At 44.9% G+C, this 22,215-nt stretch overlaps 1 protein-coding gene and 1 long non-coding RNA gene across 2 annotated transcripts in view; both read right to left on the reverse strand.

Moving 5' to 3' along the window:
• The window catches only part of snx29 (sorting nexin 29), a 118,915-nt gene that overhangs the window by 80,968 nt on the left and 15,732 nt on the right, over nt 1–22,215 (reverse strand). The window contains exons 12-14 of the mRNA XM_076033635.1: nt 21,076–21,139; nt 20,385–20,513; nt 10,990–11,075 (exon numbers count right to left, since the gene is read on the reverse strand). Coding sequence (XP_075889750.1) covers nt 10,990–11,075; nt 20,385–20,513; nt 21,076–21,139 — 279 coding nt within the window. The remainder of the gene's footprint in view (nt 1–10,989; nt 11,076–20,384; nt 20,514–21,075; nt 21,140–22,215) is intronic.
• On the reverse strand, nt 26–773 carry LOC142894223 (uncharacterized). Its single transcript, XR_012927791.1, has 2 exons — nt 664–773; nt 26–460 (listed from the first exon to the last, which is right to left on the reverse strand). It is a non-coding gene; the product is annotated as an uncharacterized LOC142894223 (long non-coding RNA).

Genomic DNA, 22,215 nt, shown 5'->3' on the forward strand with positions numbered 1-22,215 from the left:
ATTTTCCAGTAACGAGGGCAGCCTGTTGGTCTCCGTACTGCATTGTATTCACTTCAAGGGCTCCACTGAAGCCCTTTCAAAACATTCTGTCATTTTGTCCAAAGAGAGGACACATCATCACTTCTGTCCACCAACACTGCCATCCAAGAGGACACTTTCACAGTAGTTTGCGGTAGAAATACATCAGGTGAGAAAGGATTTCATCAATATGCACATATGCAAACAGCATAAAGCATGGAAGCATTAACAGTCCCACTTTTAAAAATTGTTGTTTCATTTGCTTTTTGTTTTGTGTCTCAGACTGTCAACAAAAATGAGAAAAGTCCAGCGTTTACTTTGGCCGACACCACATGGTTCTGGGAAACAGCCCCTGGTGATATCACAAAGGTCCTGGATACCTCTCGCAACAAACACACCCTCATCCAAGACCACTTCAACAATGTCTTGCGTCTGGCTCAACCTAAACACACAACAGCACCAGCAGCAGTTTTTGCAGGGATCTAAAATCAAACATTTTTGCAGTAAACAGCCTCCTGTAAAAAATATATATTGCATATAAATTCAGGTCCAGGATGAAACATAAAGATATGAAAGCAGGTATAGCACGGGACCTTTCAGATCTGCTCAGGCCCTCCTGTGGCAAATCTGTTGTTTGTATGTCACCTTTAATAAATGGCTGCAGCGGCCGGCGAGGTGGAACCAACTTCAAAGACCGAGAGATGAGAGACAGACGAGGAGGAGCTGAGCCGCTACAGCGGCGTCGGCTGTTTGCACGTGTGCGAGTTCAAAACGGGCAGAGGCACCAGAGAGAGAGAGTGAGAGAGAGTGAAAGGAGAGAGAGAGATGAGAGAGAGACAGACAGAAAAGAGAGAGAGGCAGAGAGAGACAGAGAGAGGGAGAGCCTGGAGGAAGGCCTCTGGCTGCTTTTGTCTCCTCCTTCAACAGCTCTGCTTCCACGACAGTCAAGATGCCTGGAAACCTCTGTGTTTCCATGCGTGACAACACATGCACATGGACGTAGGTGTGTGCTGTGTCAAATCAAAAGACAGCAACCCGTCACAAACCCCCCCGACTCCTGCAGGGGGCGAACACAGGCAAGGCTGCAAAGGTCAGTGGAACCTGTAAAATCCCAGTGTGTCCTTGGAAAGACAATATTAACTGGTGCACCTGGGAAGGTCAATCACGACAAGAAAAGTTTCTGCTCCTGGAAAAAACAGTCGCAGTCCCTGATCAATTAAGAAGACACAACTGGAAGGAGGAGAAGATTCTAAATTTGGATGATGTGTTTCTCTCTGCAAAGAAGTGCATTAAGATTGAATGAGATGGAGTTTATGAGCACGGATGGGAACTGAGATCCGGCTCCAACTAGCCAGGCTAACTTTCGATCGGAAACTTTTCAATCTTTGGTCTTGAACGTGGGCGGTGCCCTCGGTTAGAAACAAACCCGCCCTCAGCACGCAGCCAAGTAGCCGGACAACCAATCAGAGGAAGGAAACACGTGAGGTGCCAACCAGCTTAGAGTCGACAAACCTACAAAGAGGATGAGCGGTGGAGTCGGTAGGCTGATGATTGACGGTTTTCACGTAATCAAAGCACCCACAGCACCCTCTGCTGGGTGGTTGAACAACTGCATTCAGTGCACGGAGACTTTAGATTCTGTCTTCGCCACGACGTGCACACAGGAATCGATGTGGAAACTGATAAAGGATCAGATCCAGGAGTCCAATCAATAATGGCATTACTGTTAATAAAATATTGTCCTTTCCCACCTCGACTCCTCGCCAGGCCCATCTCACTCCTGCACCAAAGGCTATTTCTGGGGTAACCTTTAAAATCCCAGTTATTGCTGCGCTGTATCGACTGTGCACCAAAGACATCAGCTATCAAAATAAAACTGACCTCCTTTTAATGAGTTTTTTTTTTTTTGTTGCCGTTTCTTTTCCTGGCGCTGAGAAGCCCTAATGATCATTATAATTTCCTGTTGGAAACCTGGGTGACAATAATGAGACACAGCAGGGGGAGAAAACGCAAGAAGAAAAAAAAAACAAAAACGCAGACACCATTTATTTATTTCCAAAGTTGCACAAAAGTGCTCGCGTATTTCCATCGCAGACCAGTGACGCAGTGTGAACAGCTCAAAGACGCGGCGGCAAGGCAGCTGGTCCAAAGCCAAAACCCTCATCAGACGGCCGTCCAGCCCAACATCCTGCTATGTCATCAACATCCTCCTCTCCTCCTCTCTTCTCCTCCTCCCGCCTTCTTCCATATTTATCGGCGGGAAGGCCGTGGCGAAGACGCCCCAGCAGGCGCTGCCATTTAGCGGGATGATTAAAATGTTCATTAACACCTATCCAGGCCAGGTGAGGAAGCGTGGTGTTCGCCCCCTGCTGGGCACCCATGCGGAGGGGGCAGGTGAGCAGCCACCTGGCCCCACCTGCCACGGAGCGGCGCGCAGTTTCTCACCTCCTGAGAACGACAGCGACACATACAGTAGTTCGGCAGCTCGCACCTCTAACGCCAGTTATTAAAATGACATTCAAAAACCAAGCGGACACTGACCGTGCGGCCGGTAATTAATCTCCATTGGCAGCGGAGTGACTCACTGTTCGCTCTTTGGCAGCCGGGCCTCCGGGGACGTAAATACTTCCATAACATAACAGCACTCCAACACCGCCGACCCACCTACGATCACTGGTGCGCAGGTTTAATTTGGGCCTAGCGCACACGCACGCACACTCATGAACGCTGGTCACTTGAAGGGGAAGTGGAACTCGTGGCCTGTGAACACGCTCACATGTGCAGCCGCCCCCCCCAACCCCCCGCAACGCAACAGCTCTGCCTGTACTGTATGTTTCGTAACACCCTCCCTCTCCACACCAGGCTGGCTTTTCAATTCTCACATGAAACCCTTGAACTCACTCACTGAAACACACTCAGCTTCGTATGAGGCGACATGTGATAAAAGCACAACACACAAAAGAAACCTCGCTGGTGGTCGCCGAGAGGAAATTTCCAAAATCAAAAGTGAAGTGATGGGTAGAAAAACAACATCCATCCATCCATCCATCCATCCATCATCACCGCCTCTCCTGCACTCAGCTGACAGGTGGTGCTGGCTGTCTCCAAAGGCGCGGTGACACCATGGATAAGTCGACGGTTAATTGCCCGGTCATAAAGACGAGCAATCACTGGCTCTCACACCTGCAGCCAGTCCACGTTAATGTGCAGGTCTCGTGTGGGAGGAAGCTGAAGTCGTCCAGAGAGAATCCACACAGACACTGAGAAGAACACCACTCAGGACAGCCGGGCCGGGCAATGAGGCAACAGTGTAAACCGCGTAGAAAGAAGACGAGAAAAAACATGAGGTTTGGGAGATTTTGTACCGCTACGCAGTGTTTCTCAAAGTGGGTGGCGCGCCTCCCCCCGGGGGGGCCCAGAGTCACGTGTGGGGTGGGGGGGAAACACCTTTAATCAAACACCTTTGCATCAGTGCGTGATCTACGGCGCGACTGGCGCGATATTATGACTTAGCGAACGCCACGCTCAATGTCATCCCGTGTGGCAGGTAGAAACATAGATATATATATATATAAACACTAGATGGCTCATGCGTGCTGACGTTGCCAGACCGCGGCCATCTTACATCAGACAGCTAAGCCATTCATAACATTACTGTCTACGGTGCACATACCTTTTTAAAAACATATCGGACTCATTTTTGAAGTGATTTTAAAACGGTTTGATTTTTTTTTTTTAAACGTCAGATATGTAGTTATGTTCCCACATACTTTTGAATAATTTTAACTATGGATGTCCAAGCATCCTAAACTACAGCCACGTTAATAAGGTCTGTGATACTGTAAAATGTAATTTCAGCGAGTTAATATTGTTTAGTAGGGGCAGATCACTCACCTTCCACTGTTTACTATGGCGCCTAGCAGAAAAGTTGTCTGAAGTAGCTAAATGGAGTCAGCGCCGTTTATAGAAAAAAATTCTTCCCCCAAGGTGGGGCTTGACAGAGAAAGTTTGAGAACCACTGCCCTAATGCCATGCAAGTCTATGGGGTCAAAAGTCAACTCTGTCCTAGAGACATGGGGCCACTTGCAGGTTCATTCGGATCCCTCAAGACACAGCCACGTCAAATTTGGGGCTTCTAGCCCATGAGGAACCCCGAAACCCTAACCCTGATTCCAGCAGTAGCCCTAACCCTAACCCTAACTCCAGCCTTATCGCTAACCCTAATGCCATGCAAGTCTATGGGGTCAAAAATCAACTTTTACCTAGAGACATGGGACCACTTGCAGGTTCACCGGGATCCCTCAAGACACAGCCACGTCAAATTTGGGGCTTATTATTAAATATGATAATCATCATGTTTTAGTTTCTTCAGCTTCTCTTGGCATATTTTTAATGTCCACTGGGACCAATGAGCAGCCATCAGCCGAGAGGTCGGCCCGTCCAGTTCCCTCTGGATTTTATTTTGTGTGCCACCAAGCAAAGACACACCATCATCTTTTGACCACAGCGCTGAAGATTAAGATTAATTTAGATTAGAAACGCAGGGTCGTTACGGCCTAAATGTGATTTGATTTGCGTCGTCCCTCCACTGTCCAATCAGTGGCCTGCACTCTGTTGATGTAACGTTCTCTGTTCGATTCTCCCCATCCGAGGAGCTTACAATGGTACCTGGTACTACCAGACGAGTAGGTGCGAGTGGAAAAGACAAATTTGAAACTGGTGTTTACTGCTGTCGTTGTTGCTGGGGAAAAACAAACAAACAAACAAAACCCCCACACAACCCTTTTTTGCACTGAATTGCCACGTTGGGCTCCAGCAAAAATCACAGGAGTCAACACACACTCACACACACACACACACACAAAAAACTGAGAACGCAATATTAAAACCCATGCATGTCTTTTATCTATTTAAGTGTGCTTGCCCAGTGTTGTGCTGCAAAACAAAAACAATTCAATTAGAGACAAATTAAAAAAAAAAAACAAGTTACCACCTTCACACGGCCCCATGTGGCTACTGGGTCAGCTGGAGCTGGCCCACACACACACACACACACACACACATAGCTCACCCCGAGGCCACACTAAGGTGACACGGCCAAACACACAAGGGCAACAAATACAGATCTATGTGTGTAATGAATAAGATACAATGTGGCGTTAGCGTGGCCAACGGTGACAAATGCATCTCATTCACTCATTAGGGGGCCAGTGGCTGTCAGGGAGAGCGAGACGCAGCGAGGGAGCTTATTGGCTTTTAAACGGGCCGTGTAATCCATTTCCTTATTGGAGAAGAATAAGCTGCTGTCCGCGGGATTATTTATGGAGAGAATTAAACGCGGACGCGGTGACAGGCGAGAGGCTCACTGAATCAACGCATCCGTCTGGCAACTGTTCGCCGCTCTAATCCCTGTGGGAAAAAAAGAAAAGTGAGGGTGGGGAGAGGTGCATGTGAAAAAATCAAATGAAGCGCAGGAAATTAAAGAAACAAGAGAACAGGAGCGAAAAGCGTCGGGACCCGAGTGGAAAAGGTAAATTATACATTTTTCTTTTCCTTTCCGGTTTTTGTTCTTTCAACAGAAGATAATTAGTACACAGTGGTGGACACCCGGTGCATTAGTGATACCTGGAGTAGGAATTACTAAAATTATTTTGTAGCGCAATCTTGTAGTACCCACAACTCGCACGCACAAGCCCGGTAACTGTTCGAACCGGTGAAGATAATCTTGTGCCACACATCCAGGACAAATACAAGTTGTCACCGCAGTTATTTTTTTTCTCGTTATTTTTTTTTTCAATTTGGCCGACCTGGACCTTTCGAAAAAAGAAAAAAAAAATTGCTGCCAAATATGTCATGGTAATACCTAAGATTCTGTAAGATTTAAAGAGTGTCTGAAAACTTTTTTGTTCCACTGCTGTTATTAATTGATGGCTAACGAGCATGAAAAAAATTCATAAAATACAACCTTCGAGGTCTTAGTGAGGAACTCAAGAACTGATTCTGACCCTTCAACCACATTCATCTGGAATTCTCGCCCACATCCATCCAGCACTCGGCAGGTCACTAACTCCTGACCTCTGACCCGGGCAGAGACGACGGTGACTATTTTCTATTCTTCTGGCCACCAGCAGCCGTCCTGGTGCAGTGACAGTTGGTATCTCGCTCCCTCTGGGAATGATTCTCCCTGGGAAACGCATTCATTCAGTCAGAGCACCGGCCGCCGGCGGAGCCAAGCGTGAAAGCTCCTCTCGGGAGAGGGGGACGTCTCCAAACACTTTGTCAACCAAGAGACGGAGAGTGTCCGGGACAGGACGGCAAAGGTGGCCTAAGAAATAAAAACCATCAAGTCGGAGACAAACACACAGACACTTTTCACGACTATCGAACCCTGCAGGCTCGTGGAATGAGTGCAGTAGAGACGGCACAGCTGCCCTGTGGTCCTCAGCAGAGACACAAAACACTGCTGCCACGACACTGCACCCACACAATGCAGTGTTCCCAGTCAGCACATCATCATAAAGACCAATACCGTTATACCATTAATAAAACATGCACCCATATTAGGAGCTTTTCATCTTCAGCCAGAATTCTGATGTTTCCTGTTTGCACTCCTGCTTTAGGCCCTGTCCACACGGGAACGTTGCCGTTTTTTTTCTTTCCCGGGGTTGAATCTTTGGCCAGGTCTGCTGTTGCTTCTCTGTGGACTCACTAAGCAAACAGCGCAAGAGCAAGACAATGCGAGTTCAAGAGCAGGCTGAAAGTGGAGCCAATGTATTCTGAAAGCAAAAAACAATGATGACACAATAATCCAATTACACATTTAACAATGTTAAATGCCTTATAGAACACTTTCAAAGGCTCCTCCCAGACCACGGGATTGTGTTCTAAGAGCTTTGGAGGACTGGTTGTGTCTGACAAGCCTCTGAAAAACTTGGACTGTGTCAGACCAAGTTATTTGTGCAAGAGTGTGTGATGATTCTCCCCTGCAGCTCTGAGTCTCTCCCGGGAGACTTCCCTTCATCTTACTCCGCCTACAGTAAACATCGGTGTCACGGTGACACTACAAGTCCCCAGAGGATCACTGAATGGCTTCCTCCAATAACTAACGCACAAACACACAAAGACACAAACACACAAACACACAAACGCGCAACAACCTCTCAAGAGCACTAAACGCTTGATCCCTCGCAGGTTGTAAAGAAGTGGAGCGATGCACAAGTGAAGGGAAGAATTATCGTTGTTTTTTTCTCATGGCATTAACCTGAGAGACAAACTCTCCAGTCACTCTAGATCACAACTGATAACACACAGATCACGAGCGGCGTCCTCTCAAAGAACAGAACCACGTCCTGAAAGGTTCTCTGAATAACGGGTCTCTGTCCTGTCAGTGAACTCTCCAGAAACACACAAGTTGGTAAATCATCCCTTTATGATGTCACAAAGACATGCATACTACCTCAGGCACGTGTTAGGCTTGCCTTGACTTTTACCACTTTGACTTTTTGCTTTGTTTTATTTTTTGAGTAGAACTGCTCCACAGATGCAAACATCTGAATCTGAAAATGGGTTTAATATGGAACATTTAAAACAATGTTGCTTTGTTTTGTTTTATTTTTGTAACGTGGTTGGACAGACACAGTGTTTGTCAGACTCACTGGAATCACTGTGCATTTGCAAGTGCCCCTCATTAAGCTCTGCTATGCTAATGCTCAAGCTGTGTATTTCTGTCTTCCTGTTTTTTTTTATTATTGATTCATTGAGATGTTTGTCCTCTTTCTAACCCAGTTGGTTTTATTTTATTTTCAAACATTATCCTTGTGGCTGTATTTTTTCCCATTTACCATGAGTCTCATGTGGGAATACTTCAATTGTTCATGCATATGTACTTGCAGATCATATTGGAATAATTGGATTCTTGGTCTTACAAGATACACCCTGAGACAAACAGCATCGTGCATGAAAGAATAAAAGCGGCTTCTCTGAAACTGTCGAAAGAAGTCAAAAGTGTGTCTCGCGGAGCGTCAGCGGCGGTGGAACCGTTTTCCACGAATCCCGCCTGCAAGCGGCGTCATTAGGCGGCGGCGGCGATCGCGGGGGAAACTGCTCGCTGACGAAACGTGGAGAACGTGCGCTTTTGTGCAAAATCCCGTCAACTTCTCCCCCAACCCCCTCCACACTAAACTGCTCAAACATCACCCCCTTCATCCTCTGCGCGCGCACACACGCACACTCGGTTGCGGTATTGTACATCAAAGTGTGATGGAAGGAGGCACATTATTAGCGGGGAGAAGACAGAGGCGAGGGAGGATGAAATCATTTAGACGACGGCGTGGAGAGGGAATTACTACGCCTGTCGGGAACGGGGGCTGGGGGGGGGCGGAGGGGTGATGCAGCAAGGGGTGAGGGGAGTAACTAATGACGGGAGACGGGGGAAAGTCGACACGAGCAAAAAAAAAAAAAAAAAAGGCAACGATTAAATGAGGAGAAGGGGGTTGCGGAGCAAAAACAAAGAGGAGACGACGGATTGAAGCTCGACGACAAACCGAAAATGGTTTGTCAAGAGAGGACAGCGTCGGGCCGGTGACGGCTGCTCCTCCGTAATGTGCGTGTCTTTGCATGTGTGTGAAGGGGGAGATCAGTGAGATCAGCGCCGATCGTTTCCCGCCGGATGCGGCTGCTGCTGCTGCTGCCGGGCTCCCCGGCGTCAGCAAGTAGAGCCGCCTGGATTGACGGGCTCAGCGCGGGAAAGAGGCAGAGGGATCGGAAATAAACAAACAAATAAATAAATAAATAACATTAACGTGAAGCCAGGGAGATCTGGCTAAAAGACCAAAAGTAAAAAAAAATCTACAATAGAAAGATTGGCGATGAATCGCATTTCAGGACACAGTCGTCCTGTGAGGTGTTTTAAAGGCCTTTATTTTTGTATTGCGGTCTATGGGGAAATTGCTTTTTGGGCCAATGGGATTTGTTTCTGATGCAGTACCTCGAGTGGCCACTGGCGCGCCACCATACTGCCAGTCTGGTATCCAGTTCATATAATAGATCCATGAGTTGCTTGCCTAAAAAGTTTCTGTTCCAGGTTACTTCCCATCATGCCTCTGTAACTTGCTTGGTGTACCAAGACCAGAAACTATTTTCTGGAGATTTTCTGGCCTTTATACGTTATTTTTTTCAGAAAGATTAAAAGTCCATGACTTCAAAATCTCCAATAGAAAGATTTATTATGAACCGTGTGTCAGCTTGGAGGTGTCCTGTCAACTGTTTTACAGGCATTTCTTTTTGTAGTGCAGTCTAAGGGAAAAATGCTTTTTTTGGCCAAATGGCGACATTTTTGGCTGCAGTACCTCAAGTGGCCACTGGGGGGAAAATCACAGCGCCCCCATATTGCCTGTCTGGTATTCAGTTCTTACAATACATCCATGGTTGTGACTCATGAGGCGAGATTCTGTTCTGCCGTGCACAGAAGCAACAAAAGAACATGCCGAAGTGGATTAGCTAAAGTCGATATTGAAGACTTGCTACGTACAGGCAACTACATCTTACACTTCCAATCTACTGGAGACAGACCGGCAGATAAACTAGTGATGTGTCCGTACAAAACATTCACGAGTCAGCAGAGGACTGAAACATTCACAAACATGCATTTTAAAAAAGTGCAACATCCTCTCCTGGGATGGGACGGAGTTGTTTTAGATTCATGTCCATGCCGTTTGCCGCATGTTGCGTTCATGTTCTCCCCCGGACCAGACTTAAGACTAATTTAAATTATTGACTAGACCATCTGCGTTAACGCAGTACAAAAAAAAAAAAACTTTTATGTCTTAGGAAACATAAGACATCGGATTTGAAGTTGACGCTTTCTTTATGCAGCTTAACAGGGGCATCAACAGACGGCTGAGTCCAGGTTAGTTCCTGTGGAGGTGAAGGTCGTTCTCCAGACAGGAAATACCACCACCTTTGCTGCTCAGTGGTCTCTAACTTCTATAGCTGCTTCTTCATTGGACATGCTCACATTATGTGTTAAGAGTCAACAAATGTTTCCGTCTCTCGCTTGTAAAGTGTCAGCTCTGGCTAGTCAAAATCATGAGGTCATGGGAGATTTACAGACTCTGTAGGATAAGGAATGTCATTTTCTGGAAATATTTGTATCTCTAGAGAACAAATGGTGACATGAGGCTGTTGTGAAGGTCCCATTTTGCATCAAATCCATGTTTTGTCATCATAAGGATATCTCAGTTTAGTCCACAAATATCAGAAAATTCCTTCAAGTGTGTGCCCAAGAAACATTTCTGGATATTCTCTCTATGTGATGTCACAAAGGGCAATGACATTGCACTTTAGAAACAACTCTCTAAGCCCAGTGTCTGTTCCACCCCCGGCCCGCCTTCCTGTCATCTTGTTTATGAGCCCCTCCCCCTCACTCTTTGCAGGAAGTTTATTTAACAGACATAATCATTCTCACATACTAAAACTTTCTAAACCAAAATAGTTCACTTACAACAGAAAAAAAAAGTTCCACAAGATCTCGACCTAGAAAAAGTTAAAGAAAAAAAAAAACCCACCAACAACATCAACCCTTCGGGGCATCACAGATAACCACACTGTCGTCACGTCCCCTAAAAATCCAATTAACCAGTGTGTGGCCCTCCATTATCTCCCCTGCTTCGACGAAGCAGAGGTTTAACTACACAACAAGCACCTTTTAACATCCGCCAGCAAGAAAATAAAGAAAAAGAGGGCAGTAGCAGCAGCATCACTCACTGCTTCATATCATTAAAAGGGAGGCGGGTTAGCTGAGCGCTGGACAAACAGCACAAGCGCTCTGGGACATGAAGGGAACTGATGACCTTCTTCCTCTGTGTGCTTCAACCGGGCTGGGACAAAGGTATAAAAACCTGGTCCCAGGTCATACTGTAGGTCTGTGTGTGTGTGTGTGTGTGTGTGTGTGTGTCTGTGTGTGTGTTTTACCGTCATTTCCCTGGCTCCCCTCTCTCTTCAGCATCTGCACCGCCCCCACGTATTTCTTCAACTGGACCTTCAGGACCTCATTCTCCCTGCACAAACAGATTAGACACACACACACACACACACACAGCTCATAAGTAGAGAACACCACAGGCTCTGACTATGCGAGCGGTTCAGTCTTTACAACTGCCACCCCATCGCCAGTGACTCGTGTCAACACAATCAGCTGACTGAGTGTTGTGACAGAGCGAAGACCTGAAACACACCACGGGCATTTTTCCTTCACATGAATTTGAAAATAAAAACAAAATAAAGATAAAAAGAAATCCTCTTCACACAGAGCCAAAAAAACATCACGCTGTGGAACAAACTGCCCTTTTATTTTGAGTTCCAAGTGTTCAGAACTTGCATTACCAACAAACATCATCCAGTCACAACTACTACGGGGAAAAGACGCCGCCCTGCAACCCATGACCTATACAAGAAATGGCTGAGAAGCTCTCCAGCTGTATCTCTCAGCACCAAGCAGGATAGCAAAACCATTGAACCACCAGGTGAATGAGCAGGTCCCGACTTACAACCACCAGAGCGTTTTGGAGTTGTTGGATGGCGTGTTTGACGAGTTGTGAGGGAGAGCGACTAAAGGGAATGAATCTAAAGGAATGTACCTGCTCTGATGACTGTGGGGACTATGGCAATAGGCCAATTTGCCAAAATGTCAAAGTGTCTCTTGAAAGGACAAGGAAATCAATCAGGGTGTTGGTTCAGAATGTGGCGCTGATGCCCTTGGCGGGTCAATTTTAACAGCTTTTGTCTTCCTGCACCTCTCCCCGTGTTCCCGCTCGGGGGAAACACGAGCGTTTGAACGCTTCTCATTTTCCTGAGAATTAGTCTGGAGTCCGTGGTAACGCTGGCAGGAAGATTAGAAGACTGGATTCATTGGGGGCGAGGGGGGGGGGGGGGTTATCCGGTGCGTCTGGCTGGTTCTTTCACACTTTTTAAGTGTGATGTGCCTTGCTGCGAAAATAAGGGGTAAATGGTAAATGGACTGCATTGACTGAATATAGCGCTTTCCAGCACCTTCACGGGACCCCAAAGCGCGCTTTACAATGGCCTCTCATTCACTCACACACAAATAAAATAAAAACACATACGTACATACTGTATGTATTGAGAATGGCTTTCAATAATACACCAGTGCTGCAACCTTTTACTCTTCTCTCTTATGTAACTCGTATGTGATGTCATTCATTTGATTTTATTCACTTTATCCAAACAGAACAGCCAAAATGAAAAGCAGGAAATAATTTTAATGCTTATCAAGAATCTTGTGACTTATTTACTTTTTGCACCACCCTTTGGGCCCTTCTTATTGGAGATATATTTTTGAATTATTGTTCTTGTGGTATTTTCTTTCACTTACTATGAAGCACTTGGATCGCCCTTGAATGGTTGATCAAAGTGTGTACGCAGCCATGTGCTATCACTTCATGGTTTCTGTTTCAGGCTGTTTAATGTCGGCATGCAGGTGACACCATGAGCATGAGCATGTGCATATATACACCCAACATTTGTCCGACCGTCTTCTCCAAGCAGCTCCATTCTCTGTGAGCATCCATTCTGTCCTGTACGCACATGTGGCATGTGCCTCAATTTTCTGTCAATGGCAAATCATTTCCAAAGGCCCCTCAGTTACTGAACAGAAGTGCTGCTGTTTGTTTGGTCTTCTTTGTTTGGAGAATCATTCATCCACTGCAGTTTCAGAATTGCAAACATTTGGGTCTGTCCACAAAAAAAGCACACTGTGGTTTTTTTTTTGTCTGAGCTGGGAAAAAGAAATATATATGTCCTCAGGTGACAATGGCACATTAATGGATGTTATTTTGCAGAGTTTTTTTCTTTATCAATCCCTAACACAGCTGAAATGTTCCCTCCTGAAGTTTTGGGTTATTTTTCTTTTTTCAAAAATAAACACACACACACACACACACACACAAAAAAAAAACACTATCCGAGACAGAAAACACAAACTAAACAGGAAAACTAAATAAATCTCTGAACAAAAAAAAATGCCACCTTGTTTTCTGGTGCAGTCTCCCATATTCAATTCAGGCGTAGATCACATTATCTTCGCAACAAGCGGGATATCAGGATGGAACATCCCTCAGGAAAAGAAAACCCAACTGCTGACAATATTGTCTTTTTTTATGACAGACTGATAAAACATGACCTGCAAGTGTCAAACACACCCTCCGTGTTGTATCCATAAGCTGCGCAACCTTCTCACTTCCTAACTCGCACGTGCTTTTTTTTTTTGTGCGCGTCTCTATCCGTCACACAGAACTTGTGGTGTTAATGCAGGAGATGATAAAGTTTGTTGGAAAACACTCTGGTTCCACCAGATGGTCAGATGGACCTGGTCCAGATGGACCTGACAGTGCTGACGCAGACACACACAGATGATCGTCCTCTTCCCGTACAGAGCCGATCCTTTGGCAGGCCAGCAGCTTCCCTTTGCTTCCGTTCAATTATCTTCAAGAGTCAGGTTTTGTGAACTGCGTCATCTTTAGGACGACAACGAACTAACAAGATGGTTTATGTCGTCTGCACGCATGGGCAAACTATGGCCCGCGGGCCATATGTGGCCCATTAAGCCTCGTAATCTGGCCCGCCGAATTTGAAGAAATTATATTAATAGTAGGTGAGTAATAAAATAGCTGTATTTCATCTATTTTTTCAGTGTTTTAAGAGTCATTTGAATATAGAGCTAAATACTGTGGGGCTTCAAAGACACATTTTGTTGCAATGTTTTTGTTCATTTCCAATTACCCATGATAATATCATAATCATACCGAATTGTAAACTTTTTGTTTTGGAGGTTCTGCCTGCCTTTCCATGAAAAATCTCAACTTCAGCCTGGTGTTCCAGATGACAGAGTGCAGCAGCTGGCGCTCCGGGACTTTTTCTGTCGCTTTCAATCGCGACACTGCGATCCCATTTTTGTTTCTTTGAGGAACAGAAATTTGAGGGAAACATAATTCACTGCTTCGTTCAAGCGAAACTTGTTCAAACTGTTCGCTCTCCTGACTTGTTCTGCAGCCTTTTGTTTCTCTCCGCCCTACCTCCCTACCTCCCTCCGTGCTGCGCTTCAGTCACTCCTTTTTTTGTTTTTCTCATGCAAAACAGCAATCGACAAATCCTCAAAGGAAAATTAATTGTAGTGTAAAAAAAAAAAAAAAGAAGAAGAACGAAAGAAAAAAACCACCTCCGAGCTCCAATCTTCAAAGCTAAACTTCAGACACTCTCTCTGTGTTTGCGCTGCCAGTGAACTCCAACGTGTGGGTTCAGGAAGGGGAGGGTACCGGCGGCTCGCCGACGTCTGGGAGTGGGAGTCGTCCTTGAAGCAGCTATTTGCGGTCAGTTTGTTTTACATTGACTCCCATGACGCATGGAGCGGAGGGGAACGTCACTGCGCACAGTCTGTTGTACTAGCAGGACTTAAAGGGGTATTTCACCCATGTTCTGCTAACCAGCCCGTGGATGAATTCTCATGTGGCATTTTCTAATCCGCTTAACCTTTCTGAAATTTACTGGGGGAATGCATTGCAGAGCTTTGGTCGCATGTGAATTACCTTGCAGTGTTTGAGGTAGGAACACAATTCCTGGATAGAAGGCTAAAGTGCAGCCAAATAAATGGCCTTAACCTTGTCATTGTCCTATTGAGTCTTCTGGACACTTGGTTGGAATCAAAAGCATGGACATATATTTTCAACTTTTTCATTTCCCACTAGATGGAGATGATACATTTTCATTGCACTTGCATGAGAGTGAGTAGAAAATAATTATTTCCTTCTCAAAAACTGCAGAATGGTTTATCAAATATCACTCGCGATTGGTTGATTTCAATTCTGAGTAAAAATGTCCCTTTAAATTACGTGATAATGGATAATGGAACAAAAAGGAAACAATCAAAAAATGAACAATGATCTTCACTTCAGCTTTGGTTCCGTTGATGGATCCAAGAAGGCTCCACAAAGTGTCTCTACAATGAGCGCCACTTTGTAACGAGTGTCAAACTTTAAAGTGTCTCTCCTGCCTTAAGGGATGAAGCGAAGAAGATGAAAATGAGCGAAGCCAAAGTGAAGTCCTTGTTCAGCAGCTCTGCAACAAAAAAACTGCACCGTTTGTCCAGCCGAGAGTGGCGCTCTCATTAAGAGCGAAAAGCCCAACGCAGAAATATTGTTGGTGCGAACGTCTGCTCTGAGGATAAGCCTATTAACTATTTAATAAGAGCCGGTGCCGTCATCTCATCTTCCTTCACACCAGAGACACAAGTGAAGGGCGAAGTGGGATTGTGCATGAGCAGATTTTCAAAATTGATTGCTTTAATTGCCAATGCACGTGTGCATATCTAGGACGATGGTTTTTTAATTGGGTTTGTCCCCTGCAAGTAAAGGCAACAATTATGGTGCCTTCCTCCAGCCACAATTTGGAAGGCAGGCTTGGAATGATGTCAGAACTGAATTGAAGACGTTGTGGTTCTAATGGAGACGCACGGTGGACTCCTCTAATAGCGGCAAACATCCATCCATCCAGTTTGCTTCATTGCTGCTTGTCCTGCAATCAGGGTTGGGTGTGGGCGGTTGCTGGAGCCCATCGCAGCTGCCTTTGGGCAAAGGTGGGGTTACACCCTGGACTAGTCGTTGGTTTATTGCAGGCCCCACACAGAAAGACAAAGAAAGACTCGCACCCACTGCGACGGACAATTTAAACTTTCCAAATCGCCTCCAGTGAATGTTAGTGGACTGTGGAAGGAAGCCGCCAGAGTAGAAAAGGCCCCGGGCCCGGGTATTGAACCCACAACCTCCTTGCTAGCCGCAAACATGTGACGGCAAATTACGCAATAGTTTGTGCGTGGAAGCACACACAAGTGGATGCTGCACTGAGACAGAAACCACACAGCCAACCAACAGCTTCCACTCCTCACAAGGAAAAAAAATCTAATTGTGAGGCATTCCATTATCTTCGGAAGTTGATTACGTTACAGTTGAGAGCCAGACAAGCAAATGGGGCGAGTCTACTGTTCGCATTAGCATTGCCAATGTTCACAGTCTGCATGTGAAAGAGAGGCATCGGAACGCTCGGCTTTCCATTGACGCATGTTTGCGTGCATGTGCTGTGAGATGCATGTGCGTGTTTCCGTCTGTCCAGCCGCCCCCTCTCCACTGATGAAGCACCACTTCTAGGCCAATAACCAACTCTACAGGCCACCGTTCCATATTCCATCTTCCAGCTGCCACTGGCCAAGACTTTGCCCTGCCAATAGTGTCCGAAAACAAGGACGGGCAAAACTTTTGGAAGCATAGCCTTGCGTGTGTGTGTGTGTGTGTGTGTGTGTGTGTGTGTGTGTGTGTGTATTCATGTTTGAGCCTTGATTGTCCTTCAGGGTTCGACAAGCAGAGCAAGGACATTTTGAGACGGGACTTCTAATTTTAAATGAACATTGTTCCAAACAGCTGGAAGAAGACAAAAGTCGGAGCCGACATACTGACATCATGGGGAATTGATTTTTGTGTGATCTACATAGTAAAGTACATAATGTGACTGTGACACAAAATTTTCTAACAATCATCTGTTTGTTTGCTTTTTCTTTTTTGCTCGGGCCACATTCCAGGAAGTGCATGCTGAAACCCACACTTGAGGAAATCTTCCCTTTGTGATGTCACACCCTTTGAGTCAATAGTTTCTATCCCCTTCCAAACGAGTCGACTCTAAAGCTTGCAGGCAGCTCGAACCCAGATTGTTGGTTCAGCTGAGATCATTCAGGAAACGGATTCCTAATACTAAAAAATAACAAATATCATCCTCCCTTTTTGACATAGTTCAATAAGATTTAATAAAACTGATGGTTGTTTCTGGGAGGAGCAGTGTAATGGAAAAAAAACAAACAACTTGGTACATTTGATCTCAAAACAATGAAAATAAATGTGACACAAACAGTATATTCTGCTGCGTCAACCCCTTTAAATCAATTTTAAAAAAAAGCTCTGCAGTTCTGCACAAAGAGACAATATGCAGGAAAAATCACAGCTGACATTTTCTTATCACAGCATCACAGCAGATGAATAAAATAATGGCCATAAAATGTCTGTTCTGACTCCGTTTTTCAGATTCTGATTATCAAGATTGGTGAGTAAAGGGGGGCTGATTAGCCGTCAATGCGAAGGCAAATGTTAGCATACATATTAAAATAGGTTGGTAAACTTGTGGCATGTCCATGAGGTTCCTCAGCAAAGAATTAAAATGTAAGGGGAAATAATGTGTGTGTTTTTAGCTGGATAAACAGGTGAACTGGTGTGTGTCATTTGTATTTAATAATAAGCATTTATAATCAAATCAATGGGTCTATTTGTGAAAAGGAAGAGATGATACAGTGGATAAATGGTGCTTCCACATTCACACCTACTTTGGATTTCAATGGCAATAAAGGTAATGGTTTCCCACCACAATAAAATCAAGAAAAAAGAAGGTAATATTTATTATTATCCAAATAAGCAGTTATCACCGTCGCAAAACATGGGCAGGGTTTCATGATTTTACCCTTCACAGCTAACGTGTTTTGGTAACATTTCATATTAAGGTAATTGTTTTTTCACATTTTATCAACCTTGACCACAATGTTTATTCAAGTTGTGGAAGCTGTCAGTGTCTCTGTTAGTCATTAATAAATACATAATAAACCATTTTATTAGCCTTTAAAAGGAATTGTTCTGGCTTTAGATCGGGTAGATGCAAAAAGCATAATGAACGGTTAATAAGTGCATTGTAATGTGACATTAACTATTTTAAATCGGATTTATTAACACTTATTAATGTTAATAAGCATCTTATAGGGTACTTATTACCCATTAACTAATGCTTATTACAAGGACCTCAATGTAAAGCGTTACCAATGTTTTCTGACCACTTTCCCCCACACACGCACACTGGGCCTTTAAGACAGCGCATGTCCACGCAATCCACACGTGTGATTACGACTGTTGCATGAGTGAGGAGGTGGGCCACCTCGTGTGGGTAAGGGTCCAACGTTGCCCCGTTATATTTAGACAGCAGCGTGCTGGAGCAGCCCGGAAGCATCTCCAAGATTTGCCAGTGAGTAAGGTGGCAGCTGCTTTTAGCCCGCCCCCCTCCGCCCGGATCTATCTACGGAGGCTGGTTCATCCTCCGCCACCTCCGTGCACACCCGGCTCCAGACACACATGCGCTTCCTCAGGGTATTTTTGTGAGGGAAAAAAATAAAATGTTGTGCTACTTGTGGAAGAGACGGCAAAGTGCTCGGACGACTAGCAGCATCTTTCTAAATGATGCAACAACAACAACAACAACAACAACAATTAATAAATCCGACTTTGGCCCAAATGTTCCTGGTCAACAAGCGAGTCAACTCTCAACAGGGAAACGTAGCAATCGTTTGCTGTTGGCCTCTTTCACTGAACGCTCCCCACAGCTGAGAGGCCTCATTCAGCGGCTGGAGCTGCTGGTTCAGTCGTATTTATAGAACGCAATTGACTAGGTCGGATTCAACTGAAAAGAAAAAGCGGCGTTTGCAGACTCGCTTTTTTTTTTTTTTTTTTTTTTTTTTTTCAAAACAGGCTCGGTTTGTCTGGGGTTCTTTTGGATTTCTTGCAAAAAAGAAAAAAATCTGCAGCAAAGACTGCCTGAATAGAAATACTATATCTGATTGCATGACTACGACGCAGACTTCACAACAAGCTGCACTGTATGTGACCGAAAATTTGGGGCCGCATGATTTCTCCCTGTATGCTGACAGACGGATGAGTTCTTCAATCTCAAAGACTGAGCTGCATTGGTTCATTTTTTCACCGTTGGTTTTTCGTCTGGGATGAAAAAACATCGAAACGTTTATTGTGTAGGTCTTTTTTTTATTATTCAATGATAAAATTACACCAGCAGATTCTCCATAAAATCTTCTAATGGCCATTTTTGAAGAATGACAAATTGGAACATTTGTGAAAACAGCAAAATTTAAACTAAAAATTCGGCCAAAACAATCCACAACCAAAGTTTGGACGCTTGCTTGACACCTGACATGGCGAATAGTTTGCTTTTCGGGGGCCTGTGCTGTTTGGATCTTCCTGGATGGTAACAAGTGGGGGAACATGGTGACAAGAATAATAATAATTCCAACTTGACCAATTGACAGAATTTCCTGAATCGTCTCTCCACTCTTCTCTTGGATTTGCTTGCCTCTGTGGAGACACGTAGCCTCTTAGCTAACGCAGCCTCACTGTTTTGGACTAAATCACCAATGTGCACCAACATGTCTGTGTGTGTCTGTGTGTGTGTCTGCAAGAATTACAGTCACACACAAATCAAGGGTGAGGCCTTATGTTTCCTCGCTACTTTGTTGCCAACAGTCTATATTTCTATACACGCGCACGCACGCGCACGCACGTGCACGCACGCGCACGTCTCTCCGGCGACGCTGGATCCGTCCTCACTGGTGGCTCCACTTGCTGCAGGAGGCTATGATCTGAGCGGAGACTTGCCGGGGCTTTTTTCTGTGGAGACCGCTGGAGGATGACTAATCCTCTATTTAAAGGGCTCGGGGCTCGACTCAAGACTTGTGGCGCAGAGGAAATCAATTGTAGATGTAGAGGTGACGCAAGCGGCTTTCAAGCAAACTGTAGGCAGTCACTTATCGGGGATAAGAACGTGTGTAACGTGGCGAAGGAGGCGACACTCCCCACAGTTTTACCCCCCCAGGAGGGGAAAGTTCCCGAGGGGTTCTGACGTTCCTGCTGCAGAGGTTTCGCTCCTCCGCCAACCCCACTCCAGGCGGCTGCCGCACACATACAGCACATTTTATCCACTGGGCAAGACGCAAAAATCAGTGGCCATGAAGTCACGCGACAATCGACGTGGTGACTTTTCTTATCGTTGTATTGGGCGACCGAGTGTGTAGGCAACCCATCGGTGTGAGCCGTTGTTGGCCTTGTTCAGGGACAATCCGACAAAACGATCATGTTTAAAAATGGCTGTGTGTGAAATTTATTTTTAAACTATTCATTCACTGTACAAACATGTCTCTGAATATTTGAAACGTCTCTTATATGTATGTTCTTTTAAGCACCTTAGCTGACAAGCACTCATAAATTTAGTCGTATGATTCTGTGAAACAGTGCCAGTAAAGGTAATCTTGATTTTGATTCTCACCCAGTGCAAAACCAGTTTCAAAATTTCTACAAGTGCAAAATCAGGAACAAAAACAAAACACGATGCTATCGACAACCAATCAAATTGATTTAAAACAAAAGGATCAGCCTTGGCCATAACTGTGACAGTCTGGGGCTGAGGCTCTTGTTTGGGTTTCTCACCTCGCCAGCGCCTGGATTCTGGCCGTCTGCCTCTCCTCCAGCTCCGTCAGCTTCTTATTCAGCAGGTCAGTTTCTTGCCTCAGGCCTGCCGAGTGCTCCATCTCTCCATCCAGCAGGCTGCGAAGAGACCTGTCCAGGAAAGTGGAACGATGTCAACTCTTCTGGTTTTCAAGGGAACACAGAATGAACGTATAGCCTGCGTGCATACAGACTTTCTCTCTGTTTTGTTGCAGGTGAAAGCAGTGATTTTCCTCACCGTGGGATTAATAACGTCTTATCTTAACATGTAGTCACGTTACTCTCTGGGCTCTGACTAACCTGGTAGAGGTGTCACCGCCCTTTGGGAAAGTGCAAAAATCAAAGGGAGTAAATGACTGAACTTTTCTCATTTCTGGGATGCCGACCGACAGATTGGACACACATGAGTCTTTCACGATATACATCTCCAATTAATTTTTTTTTTTTGTGAAGCATTTTGAGATGTAAATGTCACACTGTGACTTTTTCTCTCTCTCATTAAAACAGAAAACTGTCATTTACTTTGTGATCTTCTTCAGCAAGAACAAATCAGCAACTACAATTTTGCACACAGAGGTCGTTAGATATCTTCGCGCAGCAGAGACTGTGCTTGTGTGTGCTTGTGTGTGTGTGTGTGTGTGGGGGGGGGGGGGGGGGGGGGTTCAGGACATACATGTTTTGTTCCTCCAGTTCGTCCTTTCTGTTCATCATGGCCACGATGGCCTGACGGAGCTCCACTGCAGAAGAAGAAGAGACCAGAGTGAGAACACACACGGAAACGGCACACACTGCAATATGTATCAACTCATGAGACACCGTTTTAAAATATAGAAATAAGAGAAGAAGAAGAGGCCTTTATTAATTCCACATTGGGGAAATTTGCATAATTACAGCAACAATACAGTAGAAAAGAATGGAGATTATAATTATTAAAGAGGAATAAAGAAATTAAAAAAAAAATTTATAGACCAAGAAGGAAGAAACAAGATTTTCACATTATATTGACAGTTGGATAAAACCACTGCACTTTCCAGTGACACTTGCAGGATCAGCACTGTACTCCTGCCCAGTTCCTGGAGATGAACTGCTTTGATAAATGTCTGATTTTCCCATTGTTTTTTTGCACTGACTGAGGTTATATAGAGTACCTGTCTGACTGGTAGAAAACAGTTTATTGCCACAGTAAAACAAACAATTTATTTGTAGAAACTTTCATGAAAATATTAAAGATTAAATTAATATGCAGAACTAAGGTGAAGCAAAATGAAGCAAACACAATGGCCCAGTTGCTGGGCAGATTCTCTCAGCCGTTTTTGATTGTACCAACTGGAATTTGCTTTTCAACACTGATGAAATTAGTTCTGGGAGCGACGTTTTAATCAGACTGATACCGGATTAAACTGTCGCTCTGGTAATGCAACTCAGGAAAAATCAAAGACGAACAAAATGTATCGCGACATTAAAACAAGCTTTTAAAATATAGACCAGAAAAACAATGGAATAACTTACATTCTAAGTCTTATGTGTTTTAATCTAAATGAGTGGATGAAAGCCACAGCAGTTCTACGGAACACGTGATTTTTCTTCTTCGGGGTCTGAATCGAAGGAAAGTGAAACTCTTGAGAGATTCTTCACCTCTCAATAAGTTCCCTCTAAAAAGTGGACGAGGGGTCCCGGGTGTTTAAACCTGTATGAGGTTGGTCATCCAGATCGCCGAGGTCCCTTATGCCATTGTGATGCTCATCTGTGAGTTCATTCCCCGTGCGTTCACTGTGTGGGTGTGCAAGGTCCCAAGGTTTGAATCGCAGATGGA

This window comes from Nelusetta ayraudi, unplaced genomic scaffold (genome assembly GCF_046127955.1).
Source record: "Nelusetta ayraudi isolate G7.1 ecotype Tasmania unplaced genomic scaffold, CSIRO-AGI_Nayr_v1 ptg000042l, whole genome shotgun sequence".
In the NCBI taxonomy this organism is placed as follows: Eukaryota; Metazoa; Chordata; class Actinopteri; order Tetraodontiformes; family Monacanthidae; genus Nelusetta; species Nelusetta ayraudi.